Source organism: Littorina saxatilis, linkage group LG9, assembly GCF_037325665.1.
Source record: "Littorina saxatilis isolate snail1 linkage group LG9, US_GU_Lsax_2.0, whole genome shotgun sequence".
Classification (NCBI taxonomy): domain Eukaryota; kingdom Metazoa; phylum Mollusca; class Gastropoda; order Littorinimorpha; family Littorinidae; genus Littorina; species Littorina saxatilis.
Window position 1 is genome coordinate 21247400 of NC_090253.1, and position 20000 is coordinate 21267399.

The 20000-nt window shown below is 43.7% G+C and overlaps 2 protein-coding genes across 3 annotated transcripts in view; one reads left to right on the top strand and one right to left on the bottom strand.

The window, feature by feature from the left end:
- Nucleotides 1–20000, top strand: part of LOC138975582 (protein N-terminal glutamine amidohydrolase-like) — a 570098-nt gene that overhangs the window by 354383 nt on the left and 195715 nt on the right. The window lies entirely within an intron of this gene.
- The window catches only part of LOC138975577 (uncharacterized), a 19557-nt gene continuing 1523 nt past the window's right edge, over nucleotides 1967–20000 (bottom strand). The window contains exons 1-7 of one of the 2 annotated variants that reach the window (XM_070348301.1): nucleotides 19493–19613; nucleotides 17682–17876; nucleotides 13985–14190; nucleotides 12682–12932; nucleotides 11793–11978; nucleotides 10729–10941; nucleotides 1967–3795 (exon numbers count right to left, since the gene is read on the bottom strand). In XM_070348301.1, the coding sequence (XP_070204402.1) occupies nucleotides 3535–3795; nucleotides 10729–10941; nucleotides 11793–11978; nucleotides 12682–12932; nucleotides 13985–14190; nucleotides 17682–17851 (1287 nt within the window). In that variant the 5' untranslated portion in view covers nucleotides 17852–17876; nucleotides 19493–19613 and the 3' untranslated portion in view covers nucleotides 1967–3534. Of the gene's footprint in view, nucleotides 3796–10728; nucleotides 10942–11792; nucleotides 11979–12681; nucleotides 12933–13984; nucleotides 14191–17681; nucleotides 17877–19492; nucleotides 19614–20000 lie in introns of those variants that run through there. The other variant, XM_070348300.1, reaches the window with a different exon arrangement.

Below are 20000 nucleotides of genomic sequence, written 5' to 3' on the forward strand. Positions count from 1 at the left end.
ACAAAGATGAGTTTGTGAGAATCAATTTCTCTCGACGATACATGAAAACCGGTCAAGGTCAGAGTGACGCTTTGGTCAGTTCGAAGCATTATCGTAAATAACACAATAATATGCAGCCATCCAGCCTAATCAGTGACTTCTATGCAAACCTAAATATAATTAGGACCGTATCAAAGATAAAAGGGACTTTGAAAGATAGAAGTTAGGTAGATATATAAAGAAAGGTATTTTATTAGAATTTGCGCCGGCAATGGTGCGCGCGCATCATCGTATCGTCTGCTATGTACTGTACACAAGGCTGTTTCGCTATGCGATGATTAGAGTGTTTAGGGTAGCGAAGTGCACTTTGCTACATCCCCCCCAACTCTTTTACATATCAGCGGCCGCGCTGATTTTAAGAAAAACAGGAAAGCCTAAGGGCTGAATTTATCAAACCATCTTAGATTATCCAAAAAGAGAAAAATTGCGAAAACTTTGCCTATGACTTTCACATATGTCACTGAGAAAATCGACAGTTACAAAAACATGTTCTCGTGATCAGTACCAGCTTTGCTAAATCAAAAGTGAGGCCTGCATTTTACAAAGTGTCTTACATATGATCAAAGTACTGCGTCAAAAACATAAAAGTGCAAACAATCAGGAATTTCATGGGAAAACATTGCTACAATTATCAAATTTTCTCCACTGAGAAAAAGTAACACAATGTCAACACTACCATACAAAAATGCAACCTTCATCCCCACCAATCCGTTTAGTTGATAATATAGGGTTTCTCTTTCAATGTGCGCTTTTGTATGCACAAGCTCAACACTCACAAAAACTCTCGCTCACGGCTTTACAGTAAAGGCTGTGTTTAAGACGTATTTTAGGTGAAAAACGTAACAGTTACAAAATGGACAGATTCACTAATGAATGACGTAGTTACCTGACACTGTTAAAATGATACATCATGTACAATACACCTGACACAATGCAATGACATCCAACATTACAAATGATCTGTACCAAGCCTATTTAAAGGTAACAAGGTAAATCATAACTTAGTTTACGCTTAAGAGAGCAATTAAGAAAGTGATGATACAGGGCCTTATTTGAAGGTCAGCAAGTATTCACTAAATTACTTTCAACCCTAGGTGGCAATTACCATCAGATTTGTAGTATCTGCTTGTGCAAAAAAAAAAATATTTCAATAAGCGCAAACATCCGCCAACACATTCCACTCAAAGCATCATGACAAATAATCGCAACAATCAATATCAATCATACCAATGCAAGAAACATGGCATAGCATACATGAAAATGAACATTATCAAACATCAACAAATTAAACGGCAACAAAACACCCGGCAGTAAACACACCTGCGGGTCTCTTCGTGGACGCAACACTTGCGTCACTTCACTGCCGCGAACACCGAGGAAAGTCTTATGTAATACCACATGGCTAACGTCACCAGCCCAAGTCTGTATCCGTCAAGTCCGATATGACGTGTCACACTAGCTAAGAATGGGATTGCACGCGCTACAGCCACTCGAGTACAGTATATACACTGGCTGAGTCCTGTAGGCTCTCTACACCGTCATACACAGTCCGTTGAATAAGGGCTATAGTCACACTCACCAAATGGGCACCACACAGTTCCATCAAGGTCACACAACCGCAAAATAACACTTCGTCGAAGGTGGCGGCCGGCTTTTCTCGCAGGAAGCGGCACATGTCACGCTTCAGGGATTGTGGGTGGAGTCCTGTGGCGAAGGTCTTGCGCAGCGTATTGTCGTTCAGCGTGTTGGCCTCGGCAGCATTGGTCTTGGCCCACACAGCGCGTAGGTGGCTGGCGTACTCGCTAACGGACTCGCCGAGACCCTGTTGTCGTCTGTGGAAGGCGGCAGCCAGTGCGACACTATCTCGCTGGTCGCCCCACGTCTGCTCCAAGATGGCGTAAATTTTAGCTGGCGTGTTGACCTCCTGTCGAGCCCTTCCGTCCAGCGCTCCAAGGATCCATGCCGCTGCAGCAAGTGCAGGGACCGTCTGTAGCTGCAGGATCAGCTTGGCCTCCTGGATGAAAGTCTCGACGCAGTCGCCCTCGCCGGTGAAACGCCTCAGCTTGCAGAGCCGCAGGTTGGGGGTGTTTGCCTCGTCCGCCATGTTTGCCTGTACTGTCTTCTTTCAGTTGATGCTTCTGTACCCTGCTGCGCAGCGCCAAATGTAGTGGAGGAGTGGAAGGGTAGTAGTAGATACACGAAGCCCAAGTCCAAGCGTCTTGTTTCAACTTTTTATTCAAGAAAACAATGCAAGGAAACGTAGAGGCCGAAGGCGAAACCCGTAGACAGCAAAGCAAGGGTAGTGTCGTGTTCAGCTGCTAGGAGCGAATGCATCCTATATATAGCCCCGGCGCGGACTGCACAGAAAGCACCGTCCGCCGAGAATAAAAATCGCCTGAATACGGCCAGAAACACGGAATCTGTGTTTCTTACACTTGCTTTACCCTACGTTATTTAAACAAATACATAACCAATCATAACAAACAATACATCAAATTAAAGCTACGACCTTTAGCTTTCCATTGCAATAGATCACATTTCATAAAAACTTATATTTATTTAGTAGGATGCAAAAACAATGGTCCTAGTGAAGGCACTGAACCAACTTCAGTGCGGAAAATTACAAAACTCTCTAAACTGGAATAATGGACAAACTCATAAATCATACAGATAAAAAGAAGAACCCTAGACAAACATCATGATATGCGTTACTTGGGGGAAAATTATACATTGACTTAGTACGAAGCGGTAAAGTCCGAAAGTAAATGGAATCGGCTAAATTCCTGCGCGAGTACCTGTCTGCATAAATTAGCAATCTTTGCAGAGGAACCAAGCATCACTCATTACAACCAAATCCTTATAAACAAACTAAAATCATATGCAACATAGGTACGGGATATGTAATAGTGATACAAAAATGACAAAACAATGATTGAAAAGACAAAGATGAGTTTGTGAGAATCAATTTCTCTCGACGATACATGAAAACCGGTCAAGGTCAGAGTGACGCTTTGGTCAGTTCGAAGCATTATCGTAAATAACACAATAATATGCAGCCATCCAGCCTAATCAGTGACTTCTATGCAAACCTAAATATAATTAGGACCGTATCAAAGATAAAAGGGACTTTGAAAGATAGAAGTTAGGTAGATATATAAAGAAAGGTATTTTATTAGAATTTGCGCCGGCAATGGTGCGCGCGCATCATCGTATCGTCTGCTATGTACTGTACACAAGGCTGTTTCGCTATGCGATGATTAGAGTGTTTAGGGTAGCGAAGTGCACTTTGCTACACAAAGTATAAAAAAAATACCATCAATCATCGTCTCCGACATACTCAACAACTCTGTGCACGTTACCTTTCATAAAGCACACACACACACACACACACACACACACACACACACACACACACACACACACACACACACACACAAGGACATAATATCGAACCTATTGCTACGCACAAACAAGAACCTAACATTCAATGAAATATCATACACCAGTATTGGAACACTCGACAGTAATGCCCGAGTCCAAAACTGGTGCCAGACTGCCAGAGGTTTTGCATTGCGCCCAGCCGGTCTTCCAGACTTGACTAACATCCTGCAGGTCGTTTGTGTCGCTACGGTAGAAACGTGGCCTGCTGCCTTCCATGAGAAGATTCTTGGCGTCGTGGTTGCTGACCGCGTTGACACGGTAGTAGTGGATGGAAGGCGGGGTGGTCACGTCTGTGCATTGTCCGTTGTTGAAAACCTGGTAAAGAAAAATGCATATTCATGGTCATAACGCGTTAGTTTGTTTGCTTGTTTGTTTGTTTGTTTGTTTGTTGTGGTGTTGTTCGTGTGAGCAGGATACAATGAAGGGGACGGAGGTGGGACTTGCTATGTACATAGAACTCTACAAAAGGACAAGCAAATACATGTAACTTTTCTTGCACTTCCTATCAATACCACTACTCCCTCCTTCCCATTACCTTCCAACCAAAGAATGGTTGGCTCTCCACATCACATTGATATGTTTTATAATTGTCGCGGACAGTTGTATGTAGTTATAAGGTTCCTTGGTCGGGCGTTGCTGACAGGTACCTGTGTCAAGGTGGGAAGACCGGTAGCTGGGCTTAGCTCAGTGATTCGCGCCTTGCACGCTTTGCACGCATTGCACGGGACGTTCACGGTAAGCTGCGCGCTATTTGTAGGGTTCACCGTTTACCTGGTTGCTGACTGAGAAATTCATAGGCATTTCTTTTTTCTGTCTCGGCCGAGACCAGATGTTTGTTCGAACGGCTTCGAAATTCGGGTGTGAATTGTCGTTTGAGTTCGAAGTTATTTTCAGTAGTAATGTACGTCTACTGTGGACTTTGTTAAAGTCGGTTGCGTAAAGTGCGCGATGTTTTTCATTAGCCTGTGTGAGGTAAGTCAAATTTCTTGGTCTAATTGGATAGACTTTTGTCAGTTTTTGCTGAAGGTGAATTAGCGGCCGGTGGCAGGGAACGGGGAACCTACATTAGTTACCAGTTGTACTGTTTTGTCTCGTCTTTGTGTTGTTGTAAATAGTGTTCATCATAGTGTTTAAAAGGAAATCATTATAATGGTAAATTATATCGTAGAAGGAAACCAAAGTTTAGTCATTGTGCTTCCTCCTCATCCCTAATAATGATGTCTATTGGAGGAGGAAGTCACGTGTCTTATATTTTTGGGGAGAATATTGACTTTGGCCTTCTAGGCTTTCAGTGTTTACTGTCGAAGACAGACCGGACGGGAAGGTGCAAACCCCAGCTTCACAGCATGGAGGAGGCTCCACCACGCTGCTGCTTGAGCAGCCAGTTTGGACTCTCGCATCGTCACCCCCACGCTGCTGTGTGAGCAGCCCCTCTGGATCTTCTCCGAGGCTTCATTACGCTGTTTTGAGCAGCTATCTTGTAACGTCACAGCGGCGCAACCACGCTGCTGTTGGGCAGCAACATCGAACCGGCGCCGTCGCTGCAGAGTGTGTGCCGTGTGACAGCTCTTAACTGGGCTGATTCTCTCACCCCCGCGACAGAGACGCAGGTGTCGACCCGAGGGCGCACCCCCCCCCCCCCTGAATTCGTCGAACGTGTAGATAAGTACTTTCTTACGATAGATATCATTTATGGAATGAGGAGGGCCTTTATGACGTACGTGCTTTGTGTTTGACTGTCCTGATTGTCTCGTATGTCGTTTGTTGACATTATTTTGACTGTTGTGTACTTTCTCATGTTCATTATGTTCATCCTCATGCATTCGTGGTAACCCTTTCATTGTTCCATCCATCGTCACCCCCATATTTCACCCAACTGGGAACTATTAAATACTTTCATTTATTTGCATCGGTGTTCTGTGAGTGCTGTGTGGTGTGGCCAAAGTTTTTGTGTGAAAAACTAAACATGCAAACGTGCATGCACGCGACAATGGCGAGCTTGCCAGGATAAATTCTCTTTGAATTCAAGGAATTCACTTCATTTTTGTCGTTGGCCACACTTCCCATACACTGGACACTGATGTACTGTAGTTAATTAGCTTTTGTTGTTGTCTGGTAACTGTGGGTGGTTGGAGGGGCCCGAGGGTTAGCATCAGGCCTTGTGGGTTGCCTGTCCTTGTTGCCAGTCAGCCGTGCCTTGTTTGATTTTCCATGTTTTGGCTAACCGTTTGCTAGTTTGTTCTCGTTTATGGAACTTCGTTCTGGTCGTGTTCTTGATGATAGTGCTATCATGGCGTCTAGGACAGAAAGTAGTTCGGATAGGATTGCTAGATGGCGTTCATTTGCTGAGGAGCTAGGTGTTAAATCTACCAGTATTCCTGAGTTTATTGCCGAGCGAATGACCCGTGAAGATGCGGAACAGGCTAGACTAGAGCTGGAAGGGAAAGCTTATCAGGACAAGCTAGAAGTAGCGCGTCGAGAGACTGATGAGAGAGTTAAGTATGTTCAAGCTCAGCGGGAGACTGATGAGAAAGCCGCGGAAGAAAAACTAAGGCAGGAAAGAGAAGAGCATGACCTTCGCATGCAACTCCTGCAGAGAGAGTCGGAAAGTAAGAGGGTGAAGAGAGGAAGTAGGGATGGAGCTGATAATGAGGGAGATTCCTCAGGTGAAGAAGGGTCTAGTGACCTTCGTGGTTTTCGGCCTTCCATACCGATGTTTGATGAGAGCAAAGAAAACATAGCTACTTGGTTGAAAAGGTTTGAGAGAGTCGCTACCTTGTACAAGTGGAAGAGAAATACATGGGCAACTAGGGTCTCGACTAGGTTGTCGGGTAGGGCTGTAGAAGTGTACAACACTCTTGATGATGATAGCGCGGACGACTATGACGGTTTGAAGGTCGCGTTGTTAGGCCGCTATCAGCTCACAGCCGAAACCTACCGCCGTCGTCTCAGAACCTGCAAGAGAAAAGAACATGAAACGTTCAGACAGTTCGGTGCTCGCATTGAAGAGAATTTGACTAAGTGGCATGAGCTTTCCGAGATCACAGAACTGAAACAGTTGGTTTTGCTTGAACAGTTCTTGCAGACCCTGAGCGCGGACATGGCCGCGTACGTTAAGGAGAAAAAACCTCAGACGTTAGCCGAAGCAGTTAAGTCCGCTGAGATTCATTTTGAAGCACACCGTGACAGTAAGAAGTTTTTTCAGCATGATCGTGATCAGGGTGGAAAGGCTGGCGTTGATGAAAAGCAGAAAAGTGGAGATAACTCATTTGGTACATCCGGTAGGAAGTGTTACATCTGTGAGTCCCCCAAACATTTGGCTAGAGATTGCCCCAAGAAGAGCAAGTCGACGGGAGCGGTGAATAGTGGTCCTGAGAAGTCTTTACCGCCCGTCAGTGTACCCACTTTGTGTACTCCCTGTAGCCAGCAAGACTACGACCCGAGATGCCTGGTTGTGGTAGATGGTGTTGCAGTGGAGGGGTTGCGTGATACTGGATCTCAGGTTTGTGTCGTGAAGAGTTCATTAGTTTCAAGGTCTCAGTTCACAGGACAGGATCTTGAGGTTTCTATGGCTGAGAAAGACATCAAGAGGCGCTATCCAGTGATTAAGGTTCAGGTTGATTGTCCTTTCTACACTGGTGAGGTTGAGGCTATCGTCATGGATACACCTGTTGCTGATTTCATTGTAGGTAATCACGCCCGGCTGGGTGACTCGATTGTTCTTCCAGTGTACGCTGTGTCCAAGGTTGTGTCAGTTGTCACTCGTGCTCAGGCTGCCGCTGAAGGAAAGAAGCCGACTTTGTTGCATGTTGCTGCTCCAGGGCTAGAAACAGTCACCCCTGAGCAGTTGCATGACCTTCAGCGGAATGATTCGACTTTGAAGAGTTGTCGTGAGGCGGCAGATCGCCGAGACGTCCGAACGTCTGGTCACTCCGGTGAAGTTGGGTTTGTTTGGAAGAAGAAGATTCTGTACCGTGAGTATCGCGGTGGTGGTAGCGTCTATACTCAGGTTGTTGTTCCCCAGCAGTTGAGGTTAGGTGTTATCAAGTTGGCCCATGAACCGCCTATGGGAGGTCACATGGGTGTTCAGAGGACACGTGATCGAGTTTGGCAGCAGTTCTTTTGGCCAGGTATGTGCGCAGACATACGTCGCTTTGTGTTGTCTTGCGATCAGTGTCAGAAGGTTTCTCATAAGCCACAGAAGGTACCGTTAGGTAAGATGCCTCTCATCGATACGCCGTTCGAGCGTGTGGCGATCGATCTGGTGGGTCCCATCATCCCTGCTTCTGAGTCTGGTAACAGGTACATTTTGGTGTTTGTGGACTACGCTACTCGGTACCCGGAAGCCATTCCATTGAAGTCGATTGAGGCTGTGAAGGTTGCAGAAGCGATGTGGGCAGTCTGGACTCGAGTAGGAATTCCCTCAGAGATTTTGACAGACCGTGGTACCCAGTTCATGTCCGAGGTGATGAAAGAAGTGGAGCGTTTGCTGGCCATCAAGGGTTTAGCGACTACTCCGTATCATGCGCAAGGAAACGGATTGGTGGAACGATACAACGGAACACTCAAGACCATGCTACGCAAGCTTGCTCAAGAGAAACCGAAGCAGTGGGATCGCTACATTCCTGCACTCCTCTTCGCTTATCGTGAAGTTCCACAGGAGAGTCTGGGATTCTCTCCCTTTGAGCTTCTATACGGCAGGACAGTGCGAGGACCCATGTCTGTTCTTCGCAACCTATGGACGGAGGAGCAAGTCGATGAACAAGTTCGTACGACTTCTGAGTATGTGGTTGACTTGAGGAACCGGATTGAGGAAACCTGCAAACTGGCGCGTCAGAATCTGTCAGCTGCTGCACAGAAACACGCGGAGGTGTTCAACCGGAAGACAGTGCGAAGACAGTTCCAGCCTGGAGACAAGGTTTTGTTGCTGCTGCCGCAGAAGAAGAACAAGCTGCAGTTGTGTTGGCAGGGACCGTTCGACGTTTTGGAGAAGAAAGGCGAGTCAGACTACAGGATTCGGATCTACGGGCGTGAGAAGCTGTACCACGCCAATCTTCTCAAGTTGTACAGAGACAGACAAGGGCGACAGGGTCAACCTGTTGTGGGGTTTGAGCTAACAGAGATCAGAGGCGACCTTTTCAGCTGTGAACCTGATGATGCTATGGCCCACTGCGTCAGTGAAGATCTTGAGATGGGAAAAGGCATTGCCGTTCACTTCAAGCAATCGTTTGGAAAAGTTGATCAACTTAGAGCACAAAACAAGAAGGTGGGAGAGGTGGCTGTACTACAGGTAGGTGCTTCCTACGTTTACTACATGATCACCAAGAAACGCTACTTTCACAAACCCTCCTACAAAACGCTGCGGTCCTCCATGGAAGCTATGAGGGACCACTGCAAGCAGAACAATGTCGCTTCCCTGGCCATGCCGCAGATCGGATGTGGATTGGACGAGCTGAACTGGAGCGCCGTCCTTGAGATGATCAAGGAAGTCTTCAAGAACACAGGCATAACTGTTAAGATCTACACCTTCGGGGGCTAAGAAACACAGTTTTTGTACATTTTTGACGTGCATGCTACAGGAATAATGCATATCTTTTTGTTTGCTTGTTTTGTCATGTGCGGGTGATTCCCGGTAGTCGCAACGTGGGAGCCGACTACCTCAGTCGGGCATGCGTTGAATAGGGATCTTTTGCCGTGTAGACAGATGTCTATGCTTAACTTGGGGGGCATTGTCGCGGACAGTTGTATGTAGTTATAAGGTTCCTTGGTCGGGCGTTGCTGACAGGTACCTGTGTCAAGGTGGGAAGACCGGTAGCTGGGCTTAGCTCAGTGATTCGCGCCTTGCACGCTTTGCACGCATTGCACGGGACGTTCACGGTAAGCTGCGCGCTATTTGTAGGGTTCACCGTTTACCTGGTTGCTGACTGAGAAATTCATAGGCATTTCTTTTTTCTGTCTCGGCCGAGACCAGATGTTTGTTCGAACGGCTTCGAAATTCGGGTGTGAATTGTCGTTTGAGTTCGAAGTTATTTTCAGTAGTAATGTACGTCTACTGTGGACTTTGTTAAAGTCGGTTGCGTAAAGTGCGCGATGTTTTTCATTAGCCTGTGTGAGGTAAGTCAAATTTCTTGGTCTAATTGGATAGACTTTTGTCAGTTTTTGCTGAAGGTGAATTAGCGGCCGGTGGCAGGGAACGGGGAACCTACATTAGTTACCAGTTGTACTGTTTTGTCTCGTCTTTGTGTTGTTGTAAATAGTGTTCATCATAGTGTTTAAAAGGAAATCATTATAATGGTAAATTATATCGTAGAAAGAAACCAAAGTTTAGTCATTGTGCTTCCTCCTCATCCCTAATAATGATGTCTATTGGAGGAGGAAGTCACGTGTCTTATATTTTTGGGGAGAATATTGACTTTGGCCTTCTAGGCTTTCAGTGTTTACTGTCGAAGACAGACCGGACGGGAAGGTGCGAACCCTAGCTTCACAGCATGGAGGAGGCTCCACCACGCTGCTGCTTGAGCAGCCAGTTTGGACTCTCGCATCGTCACCCCCACGCTGCTGTGTGAGCAGCCCCTCTGGATCTTCTCCGAGGCTTCATTACGCTGTTTTGAGCAGCTATCTTGTAACGTCACAGCGGCGCAACCACGCTGCTGTTGGGCAGCAACATCGAACCGGCGCCGTCGCTGCAGAGTGTGTGCCGTGTGACAGCTCTTAACTGGGCTGATTCTCTCACCCCCGCGACAGAGACGCAGGTGTCGACCCGAGGGCGCACCCCCCCCCCCCCCTGAATTCGTCGAACGTGTAGATAAGTACTTTCTTACGATAGATATCATTTATGGAATGAGGAGGGCCTTTATGACGTACGTGCTTTGTGTTTGACTGTCCTGATTGTCTCGTATGTCGTTTGTTGACATTATTTTGACTGTTGTGTACTTTCTCATGTTCATTATGTTCATCCTCATGCATTCGTGGTAACCCTTTCATTGTTCCATCCATCGTCACCCCCATATTTCACCCAACTGGGAACTATTAAATACTTTCATTTATTTGCATCGGTGTTCTGTGAGTGCTGTGTGGTGTGGCCAAAGTTTTTGTGTGAAAAACTAAACATGCAAACGTGCATGCACGCGACAATAATAGAAGTCCAAACGATGAGCCTTTCGAAAGCTGATTGATTCTCCTTCACTTTCACATACCCTCCCCCCCCTCCCTTCTACAACCAAACAGTTCTTCACTTTGAACACCTACCTTCATGTTTACATAGATCTCCCCAAAGATGTGTTTCCTGAAGACGGACGTTCCCGGTTTCTCAAAGTAGAAGTTGATGTACATGCTGGTTGGCCTGTTATTGAAGAAGCTTGCTCCCCTGCAAGTGGACTCGTTCACCGCAGACATGGCTCTGGTCGCAAGCTCCATTTGATAACAACCTGATAGTGTCCACTTTCCTTGCTCGTTGTTTTCCTGTCAACATGGGAAGAAACTTTGAAGGCACTCGCCTGAAGGTCAGTAAGATTAAAATGCAAAACGCACAGATAAATTAAACTAAGATGAACCGGTTTCGACCTCCAAGTCTTTGTGTACAGCAAAGAAATGACAAACAATGTTTGAGAAGAGAAAAGACAACTGTTAGGTTATGTGTATTCTCTTCTGGGCTGAACCTATTTACACTCATTTTCTTATTTTTCTATCTTTGTCATTTCTACTTTTTGGGGGGTTTTGATTTTTGCTGTTGACGAAGACCCCAAAACCCGGTCCATCGGTGTTTATCTGTGCGTTTTTGTCGTCTCCATATGGAGAGGCATTTTGACGTCAGTGTTAGTCTTGTCATGGATGAAGTTGAACTTCACATCACAGTTTTGCAGACATGCAAGGCAGTACCACTTGACTCACTTTACAGAGAGGCAGGATAGGATAGGATAAGATTTATATAGTCCTATGGGGCGACCCTCATGGAAATTCGGGCTGCTTTCTCCCTGCGGAAAGCGAGTTGCCGTACAGTATACGGCGCTACCCAGTTTTTGTTTTTTTCATGCAAGCCTGTATTCATGTGTCCAAGCCCTGAGACTTTTGCTGTGAACTTGGGTTCTTTATCGTGCACACGCGGCTGTTTGGACATCGAGGAGAGTCTGCACAAAGTTGACTCTGGGAAATAAATCCCTCGCCGAACGTGGTATTTTGAAGTGGATATTTATCTTTAAATAAAGTTCATAGTATTGATATTATGGAGTGGCCTTTTGACGTAGGCTTTGCATGGTCTAGTTGTAAATAAAATTAAAGGTAATAACATTGCGTTGTCGTGTTATTGGGCTCACCTGGTAGATTGCCATTTTGAAGTGCGAGTCGTTCTTCTCATGAATGAGGTTGAAGTTCCTGATTTGGTTTTCTGCGTTGCGGATGTCGTTGATGGACATGAGTCGAATCCATTCAGCCTCAGACACCGCTGATTTTGGAGGCGTTGATAGAGCGAAGTCAGGGTGATGGAGAAATACATTCACGTTCTGAAAAAGAAGTCACGAGGTCATGAAAAAAACGAGTATTTATGTGGGCTGTACAGGGAAGAGGGAAGGAAGACGCAACCGTGGGTGTTCCATTTAAAACCGAGTTACAGGGAATGCTAAAAACTCTATCGACATACATTGTTTTGGTGGTTTTGAAATCTGTTCTTATTCCCGAATCAGTTATGCGATTTCAAAAATTCTTCTTTTTTCTTGGCATCGTGAAAGTTAGACTCCTGATTTTAATGTGTTGGTTTACATGTCACACTTTGGGTTCTGTTCCCCCAAAGGGCTGTTCTTCTTAGCCCAAACTTTTCCCTCTCACCTTTCCTAAAATATCATTCGACTGAAGGCCGTATGCCTGGCATGCAGATATACCACGCTGTTTTCTACCATGCAACACACGTCTCTAGCATCTGAGTAAAGAAGCGCAGGCCCAAAAAGTTTAGAAAATGCCTCGCTCTTCATGTCACCCGACGGTTATCGTGAGAAATTTCAGATTTCAAGTCTTCGGTGGTAGCAGTGGCCAGTTAGTTTATACGCTACCAAAAGATAATGTAAAAGAATAAATGTTTGAATTTATTCCCCAAAAATGAAAACACTTTTTGTCATGGAAAAGGACATTTTTCAACAAATTTATTTGATCGTCGGTTTTCGTGGATTTCATTTTCAGTATTTGGGAGCATCTGCTCAATCAGGTACGTACCTCAAAGTACCCAAGTTCGTTGTACTGTTCCTCCGTGTCGGTTGTGGGTTGATGCCCTCCGATTTTGCCGTTAGTGCCACGATAGGTCAGGCTCAGAAACAACAAGGCTACAGCACCCAACGTGGTGATGATCATGGCTAGTATGATAAACCCCCAGCTTATATAACGTTGCCTGCACTCTTGCTCGTCCCTGCATGTTTTAGTGGTTTTGCGGTACTCAAAGCAGGCTATGATGATGTGTATCAGCACATCTGCAATGTAAATTGTTGTTGTTAAAAACATAAGCCTTAATTAGTTTGCCTTCTTTACAGCTGAAAGATCGGCTCCCAACAGGAACATCATCTCAGGCAATCAAAGTACAGTTTGTCAAGAAATTATCTGATTTCAAACAAGACGTACATGTTAATAACATAGACAAGTCAGGCATATTATAAATCAATGTAAAGATTATTAAGTGCTCTATCTGAAAAACATGTTAGATTTTTGAATAATCTCCCTTTGGTCGAACCAGACAACAGTTATTGACCTTTTGTGGAAAAAAAGGTCTTTGAAACAAACGTGGTGTCCCGCAAAACGTGATTCTCGTAGCAGACGAATGTTCTGCATGTCGCATGATTTCTTTGAACGTTCAACCGCCACCGCTCAGTTCGTGTGACTCGCAGCCGTTTGTTGCGTTTTAGATTCAGAGGTACACAATAACGGGCTACAGCGAGTCGCATTGAAATCACAAACTGACTACTAAATTGTGAAAAAAAGGAAAGTGGATCACACGGGTTCACGATAGCTCAGGGGTTAGATAAACCATGAAAACAGGTGTGTGGTTTACGCGAGCTAAATAGCCATTTAAACGAACTGTGTCATTTAATGCTATTAAATGTTATTCCAAGTGTGTCCGATAAGGTTATAACTGCTTTTTTCATGAGAAGATTTTAATCGTTCTGTAAACCATTTGAGACATACTGGTTTTTTGTTTGTTTGTTTGCTTAACGCCCAGTCCACCACGAAGGGTGATATCAGGCCGGTGCTGCTTTAACATTTAACGTGCGCCACACACAAGACAGAAGTCGCAGCACAGGCTTCATGTCTCACCCAGTCACATTATTCTGACACCGGACCAACCAGTCCTAGCACTAACCTCATAATGCCAGACGCCAGGCGGAGCAGCCACTAGATTGCCAATTTTAAAGTGAGACATACTGGGGCTTTAATACATCTATTTCAAAACAGTACTCAAGCCAAAGTTTACATGAATTGTTTGTATTGTATAGACCATAAATAATGTTATGTATTATGTCTTACTTACCGGCAAGTAGGAGAGACGCCTTGATGAGCTGGAGGATACTCCTGGGGTCTTCGCGACAGGCGGATATTCTAAGGTTGATGCCCATCTGTGGAACGTCCTCAAACCACAGAACGATTGCGGACAACACGGTTGGGTCCATCCAGGGCTCTTCGTCGCTGAACAGCTCCCTCCCCAGATTGATCAGCTCAAAGAAAAAGAACCCAGTTCTGCAGATATCAATGGGAAATCAATGATAGATGCAATCGAGCCTGTCTATAATGGCCACCCAAGGAACCGACAAAAGTTGGTCGTTACATACAGGTGGTCGCTATGGAAAGTTTTGTTTCTACAGAAAGAAAATCTTCATCCTTTTGGGATTGTCATGATGGGCAGGTTGTCTTAATCAAGAGGTGCTCGCAAGGGCAAGTTTGGTTATATTTTCCTTCCTGTGTAAGAAGGACAGTAAAGCTTAATGGTCTTCTCCGAGGTGGTTTGATATGTTGCCGATGCAATAACCTCCCTCCCCACGTCACTGCACGAAATAGTTAAATTTAAAGGTCAAAAGTCGCCTTGCACGTTCCCGTGTAAACCACAGTGCACGTACATCACAGCATTACTGTTCAGGCTTTGTTGGGTGAGAGCATCTTTTCACTGACACACATTCCAAATTCTACGTGGACTATTTTATGCTGATCAAATTTGCTGATTGCCAGGGTGTAGATGTAAGGCGTTTGTCCGAGTAAAACTTCCTGCTCTTTTTCTTTTTTAACGGTATGTTAATTGTTAATCCATTCATCGCCTAACTTTATGTTGTGCACATCATTCTGTGGTACTCCCGACCTTTTCCCTAACCCCTTCTAATTAAAGCACATTATTTTGTGTCGAACAATAGCAAAAAGGATCCCTGAAAGATAGCAATCTGTTAAAATTATCATCAGCGGCAATCACATTTTCCTTCGGCATATTTTTCCTGCTCAAGAATGTGTACACAGCAAATTACAGAACCACAGTAGTTGTAACTCACTGAGCAAGTAACATCGATGAAATGTCTCCTCAGACAAGGACTGGAGAAAAGACAGAACTGCAAGAGAGATAACACTGTTCTTGTCATAATTTTATATGACATATATGTAGAGGTTACATGCCGAGCTTCAGCGAGCTTTTTCATGACCGCGAACTGAGACCATTATGTTTAATTAATCACTGAGACGAAGTATGTAACCTCTTTATTCCTCCTTTCTTCAGTTATTCAAAGAAAAGAGGAGTTTTTGTGCGAAAGTTTGATCGAATCCGATTCACTCAACCAGTCTACCTGGGCAGTTGAATAGTTCAGGGAAAATCAAGTACACAGTTATGTTGTTATTATGCTGTGGCGGTAAAGGCAGATAGTGTGTGTTCTGTTCATGTTTTGGTATCGCTCAGGAAATGTTCTTTCTTCGAATGGGACCAGCAGACGAACTTTTGCACCCGTGTTCCAACGTTAAAAACTGTATGAAGTTCAGTTTTCTGGGGCAAAATAATGTATGAAACCGCTGTATGTTCTTAAATTGATGAGATGTGTGCACTTGGTTGCGTGTGATCTGTTAAAAAAATGAAATATTGTCGAAAACTAACCGTCGGATTGCAGTCTTTTGTCCAAGCAACTCAGTTCAGAAAATTTGGAAGGGGAACTACTCTTGTCGCTAGGCAGAGTACGAGAGTTACTTGCCTTGGGAGTTTGCTTGCACCCATAAGAGATCTAAAGCGAGTTTCTCTGCACTGAGCGTTAGATTTGGATTTAGAAAACAACCAAACTCATGGATTTTATATGGAGATTAATGTGTCCAAGCCTGTAGTTGCCAGTTTAAATGCAGTATGTTTGTATTGTTTGGTCTAGAGATGTATATTTCGTACATTAGAGCATTCGGAACTTTTCAATCGCTAAAGTAGTTCCCTCAAAGTCTAACTCATCAACCTGTGAGCTATCGAGGATTCAGTCCCGTTGTTGGGTAAGTGATTTTGGTTGTTGGGTAAGTTACCGAAAAAGAACTAGCCCTACACCTTTACAGAGAGAAAGAAGCAGAGGTGGGAATAAGTAGAGGTTACATGCCGAGTCTCAGTGATTATCAAAAATAATGGTCGAAGTTAGCGGATCATGAAAAATGCGAGCTTCAGCGAGCTTTTTCATGACCGCGAACTGAGACCATTATTTTTGATAATCACTGAGACGAGGTATGTAACCTCTTTATTCCTCCTTTCTTCAGTTATTCAAAGAAAAGAGGAGTTTTCGTGCGAAAGTTTGATCGAATCATATTCATCCAACCAGGCTACCTGCGCAGGCGATCGATTAACAGGAAATGTTCTTTCCTCGAATGTGACTAGCAGACGAAGTTTTACAGTTACAACCGTGTTCCAACGTTAAAAACTGTATGAAGTTCAGTTTTCTGGGGCAAAATAGTGTATGAAACCGCTGCATGTTCTTTAAGTTGATTAAATGTTTGCAATTGATTGCGTGTGATCTGTTTATAAAATGAAATATTGTTGAAAACTGACCGGCGTCTTGTCGATGCAGCCGAAATCTGGAAGGGGAACTACTCGTGTCGCTAGACAAAGTATGAGAGTTACTTTTTCCTTGGAATCTTGCTGGCGATAAACGAGTGTGCACGGCAGATCTGAACACAGGCGAAGGTATCGTCCACTGGACTACTACAGTACTATCACAGAAAGACTACAAGGTACGTCACTCACCTTCGAGTCTTCTGTGTTCTTAGAGTCGCTTCCTGGGGGAAAATATTGTTCAAGACGGTTTGCCTCTTCCTACAGTATGTGTAATGTCAAATAAATACAGCTGAATGATTGTTTGAACTGCATGTACCTTTAATTTTCAGCTTCCGTCCGCTGCAGGTTGTTATTAACCATCATTTGGACGAATGTTCGTTTGCGAGCCGCTAATATCCACTTGGCGTCTAATTATGCATCCGCACCGAATATGCATACCAGCGCTCATTGGTTAATAACAGGATATTCGATGATTATTTTCCCGTGGGTAGCTTCCCTTTGCTGCACAATATTTACATATGTTTTAGACCAATGAGCGCTGGTATGCATATTCGGTGCGGATGCATAATTAGACGCCAAGTGGATATTAGCGGCTCGCAAACGAAGATTCGTCCAAATGATGGTTAAAAACAACCTGCAGCGAACGGAAGCTGAAAACTAAAGGTGCATATAGTTCAAACAATCATTCAACTGTATTTATTTGACCTTACACAGACTGTAGGAAGAGGCAAACCGTCTTGAACAATATTTTTCCCCAGGAAGCGACTCCAAGAACACAGAAGACTCGAAGGTGAGTGACAAACCTTGTAGTCTTTCTGTGATAGTAGTAGTCCAGTGGACGATACCTTCGCCTGTGATCTGAATTCAGAAAACAACCAAACTCATGGATTTATATTGAGATTCATGTGTTCAAGCCACTAGTTGCTGGTTTAAATGCGGTATGGTTGTATTGTTTGCTCCAGAAATGTATATTTTGTACATTAGAGTGTTCTGAACTTTCGAGTCGCAAAAAGTAGATCCACAATGTGTAAAGTCTCTACCCATGAGCTATCGAGGATTCAGGCCCGTTGTTGGGTAAATGATTTTGGTTGTTGGGTAAGTTACGGAAAAATAATTAGCCCTACAAGTTTACAGAGAGAAAGAAGCAGAGGGGGGAATAAATGTCATTAACTGAACTTACCCCAAGATATTGAAACCAAGCAGACTCCAAACAGCACCTTCGTCCGGCGGTCCGTACACTAGGCCTTTATCTGCTACCATGTATTCAGCGTACAGCAACCAGTCGTTGACGAAGTCGAAACATTCAAGGGCGAACATGAGGCCAAAGGAGAGGATGCGACGTTTGCCCATCTTTGAGGAGTCCACAGGTTCTATTCTGAAAATTACACAAGGAACGAAAGTCAGTGGTTGATTGGGTTTTGCGGATCATTTTTACCATTACTTTTGTGTAGGCTCTGAAACGAATGAATCAATGAAAAAATAATGATTGAATGAATTCAGTTATTGAATGAATCGGTGAATGAATGGCTGTGTAGATAAATAATTTTCTTTTGAATATAAGAAAATGAATAAATCAACAATTAATACTTAAACAATGGAGAGGTTAAGCCTGATATTGACTGGGCGGTGAATTACCGTTGTTCTTATAACACAAACGATGATTAACGGTTGATCGTTAGAGAGAGAAAAAAACCCACTATAAGATATAGTTAGTCTTGTAAACACAAACGATGGATGACAGTTGTTATCATAACACAAGCGATGAATTACAATTAATCGTTAGAGAGAAAAAAAACACCACTATAAGATATAGTTAGTCTGGTAAACACAAACGATGGATGACAGTTGTTATCATAACACAAGCGATGAATGACAGTTGTTCCTTTTTCAGACACAAACATTTAAACACAGTAAATAACAATTATTCTTAAAACACACAAAAATGTTTTCAGTATTTCTTAGACAGAAACACAAACGATGAATTACACTTGTTCAAATGAGCACTACCGGCGAACATTAGTTCTATTAAGCACAAACAAGTCGCGTAAGGCGAAAATACAATATTTAGTCAAGTAGCTGTCGAACTCACAGAATGAAACTGAACGCAACGCAACGCAGCAAGACCGTATACTCGTAGCATCGTCACTCCACCGCCCGTGGAATTGACAAGAAGAGCGGGGTATTCGTTGCGCTAAGAAGGATAGCACGCTTTTCTGGACCTCTCTTCGTTTTAACTTTCTGAGCGTGTTTTTAATCCAAACATATCATATCTATATATTTTTGGAATCAGGAACCGACAAGGAATAAGATGAAAGTGTTTTTAAATTGATTTCGAAAAAAAATTTTGATAATAATTTTTATATATTTAATTTTCAGAGCTTGTTTTTAATCCGAATATAACATATTTATATGTTTTTGGAATCAGCAAATGATGGAGAATAAGATAAATGTAAATTGGGGTCGTTTTAGAAATTTTTATTTTTTTTTACAATTTTCCGATTTTTAATGACCAAAGTCATTAATTAATTTTTAAGCCACCAAGCTGAAATGCAATACCGAACCCCGGGCTTCGTCGAAGATTACTTGACCAAAATTTGAACCAATTTGGTTGAAAAATGAGGGCGTGACAGTGCCGCCTCAACTTTCACGAAAAGCCGGATATGACGTCATCAAAGACATTTATAAAAAAAATGAAAAAAACGTATGGGGATTTCATACCCAGGAACTCTCATGTCAAATTTCATAAAGATCGGTCCAGTAGTTTAGTCTGAATCGCTCTACACACACACACACACACACACACGCACGCACACACGCACGCACGCACGCACATACACCACGACCCTCGTTTCGATTCCCCCTCGATGTTAAAATATTTAGTCAAAACTTGACTAAATATAAAAATGAACTACAATTGCTCTCAAAACCATTAACGATGCAAAGTTGTTGCTTAAAGCACAAGGGCAGCACAAATATAAACGTGGCTTTAACCTTGGACAAAGAGAATTCTGGCGAAAAGAGCAACGAGAAACAGTCTTCTGGTCGGTAACGGCCCTTTGCTTGATATGTAGCCCATAATGCTTTTCGACCAAAACTATTTACTAAAATAGAGTCCAACCAAAGAGTGTTACCATACGGAGGGCAATACTCTTTGGTCCAAACAAGGATCGTATGATGCAAGCTGACATTTCTATTTTTAGTTCACATGTCAGAACTTGTATACAGTAGAAAGAGCTGTCCTGTATTTTCCCGAAATGACAGGCTCAAAAATGTGCGTCAACCATCATGAGCAACATTTTAATTAAACAGAGTTCAGATAGCAATAACGATTTTATCTGCGGACGGTCACAGTTGAGCAGAAACCATGCGCATATCTTTGAAATTGACGCACACGCAGGGGGTTAAATACACTGATTTGAAATACGTCTTCAAACGGGCAGAAAAAGCGGTTTATAATGAACACCAGCTAATAAAAGCCAGTGTACTAAACAAGGGATTG